The following is a 14,339-nucleotide window of genomic DNA, read 5'->3' on the forward strand; positions in this document are numbered from 1 at the left end:
CTTTTCATTTTTACCCTGATTGTATCATAGACGACCCATTCATTGTGAGCACTGTTTTCCAAAAATCAGCTCATAAATTTAGTGCCCTTTTACCGGCATCAACAATTTTTAATTTATCAGAACAAGAAGGCTTGAAATTTTATTTATTTATATATATTAGGTCTAGACAATCTAAAATCTTTAGAAGCTAATCTAGATTTTAAACAAGGATATCTAGTCACCCCCTACTCAAAAATTAAACTTAAGTATCACCAAACGAAACAACAACTTAACTGTATAACAGTTAAACCTCGTTCTGAGCAAGTAATAAAAACAAAAACCACTATTAAAAATGGCGAAATTATCATTCCGCATCAAAAATTTCATACAATGTCTTACAATGTCTTACAATCGCAAAAAATGGTTTAGCAATGACCACCATCTTAAACAATACTTGCAACCCTGTAACACTCGACTTTTCTCAACCAATCGATGTAGAGAAATTTGACAGAAAATTTATTGAAATCATAGACCTAACAACTTGATTTTAGGTTAGACCTCACTAAACTTAGAATCGATCATCTGAATTCAGAAGAACGGAATTCAATAATAATACTTAGTGTAAAGAATTCTCAGATATATTTTATCAAGAGAATACGCCCTTGACTTTCACCAGTAAAATCAAGCATAACATAAGAACAACAGATGAAATCCCCGTTTACACAAAAACGTACAGGTACCCATTTATTCATAAAAATGAAGTTTAGTCTCAAATAAAAAAGATGTTAAATCAGAATATAATTAGACCCTCAAATTCTCCTTGGTCTGCACCCATTTGGGTAGTACCTAAACAAAAAAGGGCAAGTAAACTAGACGCATCAAACAAACAAAAATGGCGTGTAGTTGTCGATTTTAGGAAACTAGATGAGAAAACTATTGATAAATATCTCTTGCCCAATATATGCGATTTATTAGATAAATTAGGCAAATGTCAATACTTCACGACATTAGACTTAGCCTCAGGTTTTCACCAGATTGAGATGAGTAAATACGATATTCCTAAAACTGCTTTCAGTACCGAAAGCGATCATTTTGAGTTTACTTGTATGTCCTTTGGACTGAAAAATGCCCCGGCAACCTTTCAAAGAGTCATGGACTCCATATTACGAGGAATTCAAAATGAAAAATGTCTGGTATATCTCGATGATATCATTATTTTCTCGACTTCACTCCAAGAACACATCGAAAGCCTAAAATCGGTTTTCAAAAGACTCAGAGATTCCAATTTTAAAATCCAAATGGACAAAAGCGAATTTTTAAGACGCGAAGTCGCTTTTGTAGGATATATTGTGACCCCCGAAGGTGTTAAACCAAACCCTGATAAAATCATACCCATAAAAAATTCCCTATACCGAAAACTACGAAACAAATAAAAGGTACTTTTAGGTTATTATAGGCGATTTATTAATAATTTTGCCAAATTAACCAAATCCCTAACCAAATGTTTGAAAAAAGGCGCGGAGATCGAACATAATGAGGAATTCAAAACATGCTTCGAGACCTGCAAAAATCTTCGAATCAATGCGTTTAACCACAGATGCGAGTAACGTCGCTCTTGGTGCTGTTCTTTCTCAAGGACCCATTGGTCAAGATTTACCCATAGCGTACGCCTCACGAACCCTTAACGAAAATACTAAACTACTCCACTATTGAAAAAGAATGTCTTTGCCTCGTATGGGCAACTAAATATTTTAGACCTTATCTCTTCGGTCGTAAATTCAATATCATTACAGATCACAAACCATTACAATGGTTATTTTCGTTAAAAGATCCTTTTTCAAAGCTTTTACGCTGGCGGATCAAACTAGAGGAATTCGATTATACCATCATTTATAAAAATTGCAAACTAAATACGAATGCAGACGCCTTATCCAGAACCGAAATCCACACGAAAGAAACCCCTGGGCTAACGAACTTAAAAAACTATATTGAAGAATTTAATAAACATTTAGCTCAAGAACAGTCTGGTTCTTCCAGCCAAAACAATGAAAATAATATTGTAAACCCTAACCTGGATCAAGCATCCATTATCGCTCAACCAGACGACGAATTACCCATATTCCCAGATAACGCGACGATTCACACGAACGCTGACCAAGATCCTATAGTCGGAATCCCCATTATTGAATCAGCAGTTAATTTCATACAAAGCAAATATTCATTCATTCATTTCATAAAGCAAATATTCATACAAAGTGTTTTGCATTCACCTGCCAAACCAATAATCTGGTGCTCAAAGCTTTGTGCTTTTAGTAAGTACGAACGCAACCCCGTAAAAATCCCGATTAACTTTACCACTACGGCAACGAAACCATTTGAGATTGTACATCTAGACTCTTACACTCTAGAACAAACCAATTTTCTGACCATAATAGATAGTTTCTCTAAATATGCTCAAGCAGACCCTCTAAAAGCACTAGCCGCAAGCGAAATCGTAGATAGAACTTATTAAACTACTTCTCTCACCACAGTATCCCTAAACAAATTATCGCAGATAACGGGACCGAATTTAAAAATACGATTGTCACTGAACTACTTACATTACATAAAGTAAAAGTACATTTTTGTTCGCCACATCATCCCCAATCAAATGGCGCTATTGAACGTCTACATTCAACACTATCGGAACATATTATAAGATTACTTAATAATCAATCGTTCTCGAGTACCCCGCTTAGTCAAAAGATGATTTATGCAATATTAGCATATAATCACACCATCCATTCTGTTATTAAAATTAAGCCTATTGACGTAATCAAAGGTCACATTACAATAAACGATGTTTTTGACACGAAAATAGACCAAATACTTTTAAGTGAGTATGTAAACAATCACAAAGAGCGAAGTAAACTACTTAAAATAAACAACTTAAACTACTCCCAAATAAACAACAAAAAAATAAATCAAAAGGAAAATCTTGCCGAAAAAATTAATGTAAATAAAGATAATCCTGAGATTTTCTAAGAAAACCAACTTATTTATCCTAAAAAACACATACGGCAAAAGACCACAAACAAATTTGACCCACCTACTAAAATAATTAGTACCAATTACGAAAAGAAAACAGCTAAAACCAATAACCAAGAGAAAATACATTTGTCAAACATCAAACGTCCTTTAAAGACAAAATCAAAATACAGTTATGACTAACTCCTAACTTTTATCCTTTCAGATTTCTCCAAGTAGCATTCGCACTTGAAAATAAAATCTCTATTGAAAAATTAACTGACAACCCCGGACTAATGCCACTAATACTAGGGCAAGCTAAAATCCAAGAATTCACACACACGCTTATATACTATTATGACATTAACCCAATTATAACGGAGGCTTACTTAAGAAGTTTAATTCAACTAGTCAAAAGATAAATCACAATGAATATTTACTAGCAGAAAAATTGCATCTAGTAGAGTTGGCTGTACAAACAACGAACTTTCTACAAAGTTCAAATTATATAAAACATACGCTTAATCAAGTAATTAATTTATACGAGATTATTGACTCAATTTTGCAGGACATAGAAAATGCATTGACATTTTCGAAATTAAAAATATTGCATCCTAGTATAATCAAAACTGAAGATTTGTATTCTGAATTAAAATCAATTCAAAAGATTGTAGGTGCAAAGCGCATGCCGTTAGAAGTTACTCTAGAAAATACTTGGTTATATGAACAAATTACAACGTTGGAAAGTTTTATTTTAAATAATAAAATAATATTTTTATTGCGCATTCCAATAACATATCAGCAAGAATTTAATTATTTTTCCCTTTATTCAATACCAATAAAAAAGCAGAGCTTGTTCAAGGTTATAATACCAAGAAAATAAATATCTATTAAAAATGAGTTGCACTTCTCATACCGGGCTTCTGAATGCCACGAGATATATGGAAAGCTCTACTTCTGCGACAAAATGGACCTACAAGAGACCACAACAAGTAGTCGTCTGTGCTGTCCAGCTGTTAGAAGGCCAAGGTCAACCATCCACTTGCAATCAAGTTGAGGTTAAAATCTCAAAGCCTATCTACAACCAATTGGACTCTTCCGCTAAGTACGCAGTCATTCTTCCTGACGAAATAATACTTCATTTGGAATGCCAACCTCAAGAGGAATTCGTAAAACTTCAAGGTTCATTTCTCTTCGATCTACCTTTCAATCAATTGCCAGGTAACACATAACCAGGAAGTTGTTATCACCACTCGACAATCAACAGGAACCAATCATCAGTCGATCTTGTTTCCGGATTTAAAGTCAAAACACGTTGTCCTGCCCACGCTAAACTTAACTGCGCATATCGACGATTTCAAACTAGATGGACTCGACAAAATCAAGAGTCAAATCTTACATAACCAGCCGAAACCAATATTATACGAAATGGTCCACTACCCCAGCGTATGGACTACCCTTATATACGGAAGTTTAGTAGTTGCCATTAGCTACTACGTATACCAGAAAGTATTGAAGCCAAGATGTTTCCCTGCCGAGACCACCCCTGGAAGAAGCCAACCCGATGATGACCTACCAGTTCAACTGCCCCGCCAAACCGTGGAGTTGAATCTTTGAGGGGAGGAGTTATACACCCTTCACCGTATATATATTGATAACCATGCACTTTATTATAGCTTTTTAATCACTTTTGCTTTGCCTTATACTTTAATTATTGTTTTCATTCGGGCAGTCAGAGTTAGCAAGAGTTAAGATAAACTTTGCTTAAGCTTTTGTATTTTTTATATTTTTATATACGTAAACTTACATGTTGGCTGTATGCCTAACAAATTGTTTTTTAAAAACAGAAAATCGAATACCCGGTTTTTAATTCGCACCATATAGTAAAATGAAATAGATGGAAATGAACGGAAAATCTCTCAAAGCTTTGTAGAGCTTAAAAAGTGTTTTGTTTTTCCATACCTCTTTAAATAACATCAGAAAAAATAAAAAAGAAATCGGCAAATTTCGGATTTTAGGCATATCTCCTACTTGTGAAAACATCAGAAATAATTCACCGGGGAATTTAGCCATGGAACGACGATCAACCCGAGAATGGTATTTATGCCTGAAATGACCTGTACCCTTAAGAAAAAGATGAGTAAGTCAGCTTCTGTTGTACGCTGCAGATCTCGCTCATAAAATTTTGCATTGTGATACCGTGAATTATTTGTATTTAGATATTCAATTATTTTACTGATTTGTGTTTAAATTTTTTTATATATACATGGTTTACAGTGCAACGGTGGAATAAAGGCCCGCATCCCGAAGGGTTTTTGAACAAAACCAGTGTGTTTAGTGACGTTTAATAAAGTATAACCTTCATAACTATAGTTTTAAATCTCTTGGCATTCGCTATTCAGTTTAAATTAGTGAATTAGTGACTTCAATAGTGATTTAGTTATTCGTTTTTTATATAGTTATATATTTATCATTATTTATATAGTTATAATATATTAATTTAGTTTCAAAAGGAATGGGACAGAATAGGGAAAGTTTTTAAAAAACAATGGAAATTAATAATTTTTTTGGTAAGGGTCCTAACAAGGTTTATATTGATTTGTTAGAAACAGGTGTTGGGAAATAACTAACATCGTTGAAGTAGCAAATAAATTGAATGCCCATTTTGCTTATGTCGATGTGGGTATTCTAAAAGAGTTGGAAAATGACGTTACGTATTTAGGAAACAAATATTTCATTTCATGAGATTGACTGTAATAATACTGCTTTTGTAGAATTAACAACTGAATTCGAAGTAAATGAAATCAAACTAACACTAGAGAAAAATTCTGCGGCGGGACATGATGGCATATCGGTATACGACATTGTTTATCCGAAAGAGAGTATTACTGGGGCTCTAATAAGGTTAACAAATAATATTTTAACTACTGGAACCTTTCCAGAAGAACTAAATAATTAGAATTTCTTTAATCTTTAAGTCAGGTAACAAGTCTTCGATGAATAACTACAAACCAATTTCGGTAATAAGTGTTTTTTCCAAAAATTATTGAGAAAATAATTTTAAAAAAATTACGTCTTTTGTTAATAAATATTTATTACTATATGATTACCAACATGGGTTTGTTGAGAACAGTAATACTCTTAGTGCAACAGTTGATTTTGTAGATTACATATCGCGAGCATTGGATAAAAAAGAATTAGTTGTGGCTGTATTTGTCGACTTGCAAGAAGCATTTGATGTTGTGGGTACCGATATACTTTTAAATAAGCTTGAAAAAATAGTATTTAGGGGAGTACTTTTTAATTTACTCTTAAAAACACACTTAAACACCTTACAAACAAACTTACTAAAACATCTCGAAAATTAAAAACAATATGTAAAATTAAATGATACACGTAGATCAGTGTTAGTTAATTCTTATGGCGTCCCACAAGGTTCCGTACTTCCACCTCCACCATATTCCTTGTATGTATTAAACTTGAAGCTTGCTAATCTCACTGCCCGTTATTTCACTTTTGCCGACGATACTGTGTTAGTTTATATAGGTAGTAGTAAGGTTGTTCTAGAGAATAACAGCTCAGCCGATCTCAAAATATATTTAGACTTCTGGCATTTTAATAAATTAAAAATTAATCCTAATAAAATAAAAATACACAAGTTGATGACTTCAATATTAGTATATATGATTTTCACATTCAAAAAGTTGAAAAAATTTGGTATCTGGGCTTAATATTTAATTAATTGATGAAGCATTAACTTAGCGGGAACATATCTGCAGTGTTTTTGAAAGAGTAATGCCAATGATTGCAGTTATCTACAAATGTCGTGATTATTTGACTGCAAAAATTTTATATAAAACAATATATTTTAATATAGAACAATAAGTTAGTTATAAACTTTTAGTTTAAAAGTTAAAATGGGCAAAAGACGTTATTCAAGTAGCTCGTCTACATCAAGTAGAGATACGAGTTTATCAAGTGAAAGTGACTGTACTGCGCGCTATAGTAGGAAACAAAATAGAGTAAAAACTGTAACTACATCAAAATCTAATTCATTCTCTCGACAAAAAAAGGCAATGTAGTCAGCGGGTTGATGTTGACATAACACCTCGCCAGCGGCAGCAGGGACGTCCTGCAGACCGGGATATCAATGTCAACAATTCACGGTCTTACATATTCCTACGTATTTAATGCCGTAGGCACTAGTGATCTAAACGTTAGATATTGTGAGGTTGAGTCATCAAATCTAGATATAGAAATCTAGAAAACCTAAAGTCTTATTATCTAAGACTTGGTATAACAATCTGGATAATTGTAAGCATTCTTGGGAAGAATGGAAGCAGATCCTATTTTAGAGATTCCCAGACCATCAAGATTGTCCTTCTGCCCTGCCCTTAAGAAATTGATAGATCGAGTCAACCTTTGCATGAGACATGGACCGGATATTATTTTTCTAAATTGCAGCTGCTCCGTCAGTGCCATATACATGGTAAAAACGCAAATGATTATTGATGGTATTTATGACTCAACAATACAATCTGGAGCAAAAGTAGGCCGCTATGAGGACTCAGAATGCCGTTATACCGATCGTTTATCGCCTATCTCTTAACCCCAAATGTTACTAGAGAATTTAGACCCGATTGTGATAGGGCAGTGTATAAACGAAATAGCATTTCAAAGTCCACGAAAAACGGCAAAACCCACGGAAAAGGACGAACACCGAGACCAAATAAATGTTTTAATTGCCAGAAAGTGGAACAATTTCACACGTGGGCATAGGGAATGCTCTTAGAAGTACTTAGAAGAATGCGTCAGTCAGCTTTTGTTGTACGGTACAGATCTCGCTCATAAAATTTTGCATTGTGATACCGTGGATCATTTGTATTTATATATTAAGTTATTTTATTGATTTGTGAAATTTATTTTATATATACGTGGTTATATATAAAATAAATTTCTTTGAGGCTTGAAAATGCGCAACTTCTCTTTAATTTAACTATCTTGCTATCACTTATCTTGAATACACTGCATATAAAGGTTATTATATATTTCAAACATTATATTAACTATACATATGTATACTTTAGTTTGTTTAGGTATAACATAATTATGTAAACTTACCGATTTTAACTAATTTCTTTGTGGTATGAATATAACCGCTTTTAATAAAAACATGTACAAAGTGTTTCCTTCTCATTTTAGAGAGCCCTTTCGTTTCTTAATAACGACGGCGCTCTACGTCACAATAACGTCAACATTTGGTCAGTATTCGTGAACAATTCAGGAGAATGGAAACTAGGAGGTGTCGAATATGTGCTCAGTGCCCAAGAGAGCAATATTTCCATATACAAAGCTACGCCTGCTTTAGAAATTTATGATCCACCAGAAAAAAATGATCCAAGTAAACAACGGCTGATAACAAAATGGTAATTATTTGAATTTACATTTGAGATTATTCAAGTGATTAATTATTTATATATATAGTTCTTCGGATATGTGGGGCTTAGGTTGCCTGATTTGGGAAGTATTTCATGGGCCTCTCAATCAGCAAAGCTTGTTAAGGAATTATGAAAAGGTTTGTATTTATAATTTTTGTTTTTTGGTTACTAATCTTATCACTTTTTAGTTGCCAAGACAATTAACAAATCTATATTCCGAGCTGATTAATAGTAATCCACAAACCAGGCCAAATCCAGCAGATATTATTACAAGGTGTCGTAAGGTGGCAGGTTATTTTAAAAATGACCTCGTGGACACTCTGTTATTTTTGGAAGAGATCCAGATCAAGGATAAAAATGAAAAAAATCGATTTTTCTCAAACATCACGCCTCATTTAGACAATTTCCCGGATAACATATGCAAACACAAAATCTTGCCTCAACTAATTACCGCTTTTGAATATGGAGATGCGGGGTCTGCTGTGCTGGCTCCAATGTTTAAGGTACCCTAATATTTAAAATATTTAATATTAATGGACTTCTATAAAGTTGTTACAGGATACAATTTGTTACTTACGAAAAAAATTATTAAAAAAGGGGATTTATAGTTATCTAAATTAATTAGAAATAATAATTACTTTATTTCAATGAACTAAATCAGATATAACGAGACAAAACATTTGTTACTCGTTATATATGCGTTACAATTAAAAAAAAATTTCGTTAAAAGAGTATTATTGTGAAATATTTCCATCTGTAGATTATTTTTTAAATAACTTTTTTTACTTTTCTTCGGTTTTCAGTTTTTAGTGACAATCTGTTTCTTAATAGCCTATAATTATATTCTAAAATGATTACGTGGAAAGCCTAAACAAAAAAAACCTAACTAATTACCTTATTTAACTAATAGCCACTATACCCTACTACTTTGTAACCAAAAATTTTCAAATTATTTTGAAATACTTTCTATGCAATGTATTGTAAAATAGCGACCAAACAATATACTGGTAAAAATACTTTATCGATTTAATATCACTTATTGTATCGCAGTATGGTCTAATAAATTCTATAACTTTTCTTATAATATTATCAACGTATACATTAAAAATCAGTTGCTGATCGAAAGTAATACCCAAATTATTTATAGTGGTAACATATTAAAAAAAAATACATTTAACTTCACTTATAAGGGTGAAACATGATTTTATTTTTGGAAATATTTAGTTTTAAAACTCTCCGTTATATTAAAATTTCATGTATTATACTTTTTATTAATAATTTTACTCATATATGATTTTTATGAGAATGTATCACCACCATCTTCACACCATCCTCCTTGCGAGCCACTAAAGAAAAATCTATAAAGTATTTAATAGAATTCTACTGAACCAGGTTATCGGAGCTGTAAATTTACTAACATTCATAAGTCATATTACGATGAATAGGAAATATAATATATGTTATATCTTACAAGCACAATTTCGCTTTAAAATAAGTTTTATTTATTAACAATCTTATCGAAGGTTTCAATAGTGAAAGAATTAATCTTCTAATTATAAAAGTAATAAATATAGATCGTGTTGTATTTCAACATAATTAATATATATGTTGACGTATGGCAACGCGCACGCATGCATTTCGTGGGCTCTTCTATTAACCTGCTACATCGGTGTATTTTAGTAAGACGTTAGTAAGCGTCTGACTTTGGCGATGGAGGTGACATTATTACTCGCAATAAAATTTTGCAAAATATTACGGGATATTTTTCTGATGCAGGCTTTACATACATCAATGTACACAATCTATATAGAACCATGCATTCAAAATTTTTATTATACTGTGTGAATGTATATAATGAAAATGAAATATATAATGAAAAAAAAAAGCGTTATTATAGCTAGATAAAATAAAATTGAAACTCTGGAAGATAGACAAATTTAAATACTATTCAAAAGTAAAATTAAAGCTCTTGAAAATATACTTATTTGGATGAACAAGTTAACCTATCATAAAAACCACTTCGTGTCAAGAGTTTCTGGTTCAACAATTTTCTCTCACACTTCCTCTAAATTTGTTGGCCTACTAAATTCATGTTTTTAGATGATCTCCTTAAAATCTTCAAAAATAAAAGTCACTTAGGGACAAATCTGGAGATCTAGGCAGCTATTTAATATCGCCAGTCTCACTAATAAGACGTTCGCAAGTTTTTACTAAAAATTTCTTTACTATAAACATATTATAAGCAGGCCGGCAGAGCCGTCTTGTTAATAGACCGATCCCAGGCCTAACTCAGGGAGGATTTGAATGGCAGGAAAAACATTGTTTTGTAGCAACTCGAGGTATTTTTGGGCATCAAGTACCATCAATAAAAAGTGGCTCTATAATATGGTCGCCCAAAATACCAGCCCAAGCCTTCAATTTTTGAGGATACCGAGTATGGAATTAAAAAGCAATATCTAAAAACGGAAGAATTGTGTTTCCCATGTAATGGAATTTAAGATTCATCTAAAAATCGTAAAAAATGTTCTTGCTTTTTCCATCCATTTTTTTTGCTTCACAAAATTTCATCTCCTGAGTTTCAGAATATGAGAAACATTTGTACCCATGTATTTTCAAATACCGGTAACAGTTTTATAGTCCATATCTATTTCTTGTATAAAACTTCTACTTCTACCTATTTAATACTACTAAGTTGAACTATTTCGTGAGTATAAACAGCAATAATAAGTTAAGAAAAAAATTATTTACATTTTTTAAATGTAACAGTACAGCGTGCAGTATCACAGGCGCGATGATGCGGGAGGAAGAATAAAGGGAGGCGATACTATCTTTGTCAGAGCAGGTTGCTTCTCCGTGAATATTCTTGGTATTCAAGAATATTCACTGATTAGTGATCTCTAGGTTGTTGCCATCCCTCTTTTCCAACAAAGATAACTTATGCACCATATACGTACCAGCTGCAGCTTGGACTTCTGATGACATTAATTATCATTCATATAATATTATCGTTCAGCTGCAAACATCATTTCTAATAAAAGGAGATTTTGGCACTAAACTTGGCACTTCACTGTCTTTAACTAGAATACTGAAGAATAAGGTCCCGTAGGAATTTACACTCAGCTACACAGTTTTTGCTTTAACCATATCTGTAATAATAAGTAACGATATTAGTTCTCATATGCATTCATCTATATGCTGATGACGTGGCTATTTTTTATTAATAAAATTGTCCACAATTGATTCAAAATTAGTTTTAGGCTCTCAAAAGAGAAAACTAAGTGTGTTCATTTTTGTCCACTAGATAATAGCACTATGATTCAGTAGTTTATTTAAACCAAAAATTCTATGTTGCGTAGATATTAATAAGGTCCTAGGCCTTACCTTTGATAATAAACTTTTTTCAATCATCAAAGTTCTGGCACAAATCTTACCAATAATGGATAAAGTCTTGTTTTGACTAGGTTGGACTACGGTAGTGTCGTCTATACCTCGGCCAAGCCTTGTCACCTAAAGATTTTGGGCAGAATCCACACCATTGACATACGGTATGCTTAAGGCGCTCTTCCAACAACTTCTATTCAAGCACTATATTGCGAAACTGGTATGTCTCTTAAGTTGCAAAGATATATTATAATGACTAATCAGTGGCGTGTTTACCATGGAAGCACAGCTTCCCTAGCTTCCATAAGTATACGATATGAAAATTCAAAATAATATTTTGAATTTTCTTAACTTTATCAGAAATTTTTGTGTTAGTGTGTAACAAAGTTTCCCATTTTAATCCGAGCGCTATTATTTTATGTTGCCAAACACCGCTACATCCAAGCCGTTTATCGAGCTTCGAGCCGTAGCCGATCGAGAGTTCTAGCCGTGACACTGGTTTCGTGGCGTCAAAATTGAAGCCGAGATTTGGTGGCGCACGCCGTACAGTGGAACGACTAAGTGGAGATACCGCGGGACCTAATAATTTTTACATTTTACAAGATAATAATTTTTTTTTATTATTACGTGTTTTTAGGTATATGATAAATGTTTTAAATATTTTTTATTATTTATTTTATGGGAAAAATATACATAAACGGTGTTTCAAATTCGTCTACCCTCAAAATACGAAAATGGATAATTTACCCCAAAGTTGCACATTATTTACTTGTAAAAGAATATGCCATATAAAAAAATATATATATTATATTTTATGTGGTTTTGAAGATTATTGAAAAAAAAAAACAAATTTTCAAAAACTTATTCTTGACACTTTTGTGGGTTATCTTGGTTGCTATGGGAAAGTTTTTGCATTGCTGTATTACTTTTTCGTAAAAATGTTAATGCCGAAAACAAAATTAGGTAGGTACAAATTTTTGTTGCTGTTTTAAAAAATCGAAAATTTTAATGATTCCGAAGATAATCAAAAAAAAACAAAAAAAAATTTAAAATCCATTTTAATTTTTTCTGAGCTTAAACAGGAATGCAGTAAGAAATAGGCATTATTCTAAATAAAATTAAGATTGTAAAATGTAAGTTAAAAATAAAATTGTCAATTTACCCACCTAATTTAAATACCGAATTTTTATTCTTTTTAAAACTCAAAGCGAATATCAAAATAGTTTGGTAGTTTAAAATTTTAAATGCGTAATCTTACTATAAACTACAATAATAACTGCAGTAAAATATTATTTCGAATCAACGCAAAATATGTGCCCCAGCGCGGAATTTTTGCCATCGCGATGCGGTCGTCGCCTCGCATGATTTCGGCTTCTGTTGTGAGGTATCGATGGAAGCGCGGATAAGTGTCCAGGCTAGAACTATCGATCGGCTACGTTCGAGCCGAGTGCACTTTTTTCCCCGTATAAGCGAAATACGAACGTTGAACGACACGGAGACTTTTTAAAAACAATTTTATTTCTAAAAGTACAAACTGACAGTATAACGTGCAGCAACAGAAACAATGAGATAAAGCGACTTAAAATCTAAGGTTTATATAATGCAAAAAGTACTGATGTAGCCAACCACGCAAGTGGGTCTACCACACAAGTGGGTAGATTTACGCTGGAGAGTCAGCTCTTCTTAGGCATATAACTAGTGCATAGACTATCACGACGTACGCTGCCGCTGTCGAGCTTACAGGGCTAACGTAATGTTGCCTTATATTCTGCTTGCACTACGCGTGTCTTGAATTAATGTAGTAAATTCAGCTCGTCTCTTGTCAGGCTTATCGGACCTGCAATTTAGACTTTTTTCTTTGTTTCTTAGTTATTAGTCTATTATTAGTTTCATTTTAAAAATATTATTTGTTATTTGGACATAATTAGTGCTTTTATCTCTTAAAAAATATAGAACAAAAATCTTAAAAAATATTAACTCTTTATATTCGATTGTTTACCGACAACCGATAAGCTGTAAATATTCCATTAACCCCCGGTAAGCTGTAATTATTCCATTATTATGGCGTCTTCGAGTAGTGTCGCGCTTAACGGTGCCGGTACATCGGGTTCAGTTGAGATTTCCATGATGGGTTCGTGTGACTGTATCGTATGTAGTTTAGTTAATAGAGTATTTCAACATTACAGTTTTGAAGAAAAAAGGAAACACAATGAAGAAGTAAGAAAAAATCGTGAACTGCTAAAAAGGATGATAGATGTGGTTTGCTTCCTTGGTAAACACGAGCTATCTTTTCGTGGTCATTCTGAATCTGGGAGCGAGATTTAAAGGAACGTTCAACTTGATTTAAAACGACCTTATTTTAAGTTATCCAAAAAAAAAATTAAAAATTAGATAAACGAAGCATCGTTTGTTGCTCTTATTTTAGACGAGACTACTGATATAGCTAATACGAGTCAACTATCGAAGATCATCCGCTATGTGATAAAACAAGGCGAAATAAAAGAAAGATTTCTTGGTTTTTTTGATGCCTCAATG

The 14,339-nt window shown here is 32.8% G+C and overlaps 1 protein-coding gene across 2 annotated transcripts in view; it reads left to right on the forward strand.

Annotated features, from left to right (window-relative positions):
* Nucleotides 1-14,339, forward strand: part of LOC126734559 (N-terminal kinase-like protein) — a 116,066-nt gene that overhangs the window by 56,010 nt on the left and 45,717 nt on the right. For both annotated transcript variants that reach the window (XR_007660080.1, XM_050438245.1), the window contains exons 3-5: nucleotides 8,188-8,411; nucleotides 8,470-8,560; nucleotides 8,612-8,926. Coding sequence is in view for 1 of the 2 variants with exons in the window: in XM_050438245.1 (XP_050294202.1) it covers nucleotides 8,188-8,411; nucleotides 8,470-8,560; nucleotides 8,612-8,926 (630 nt within the window). In the remaining variant the exon portion in view is untranslated. The remainder of the gene's footprint in view (nucleotides 1-8,187; nucleotides 8,412-8,469; nucleotides 8,561-8,611; nucleotides 8,927-14,339) is intronic.

Source organism: Anthonomus grandis, chromosome 3 (genome assembly GCF_022605725.1).
Source record: "Anthonomus grandis grandis chromosome 3, icAntGran1.3, whole genome shotgun sequence".
Classification (NCBI taxonomy): Eukaryota; Metazoa; Arthropoda; class Insecta; order Coleoptera; family Curculionidae; genus Anthonomus; species Anthonomus grandis.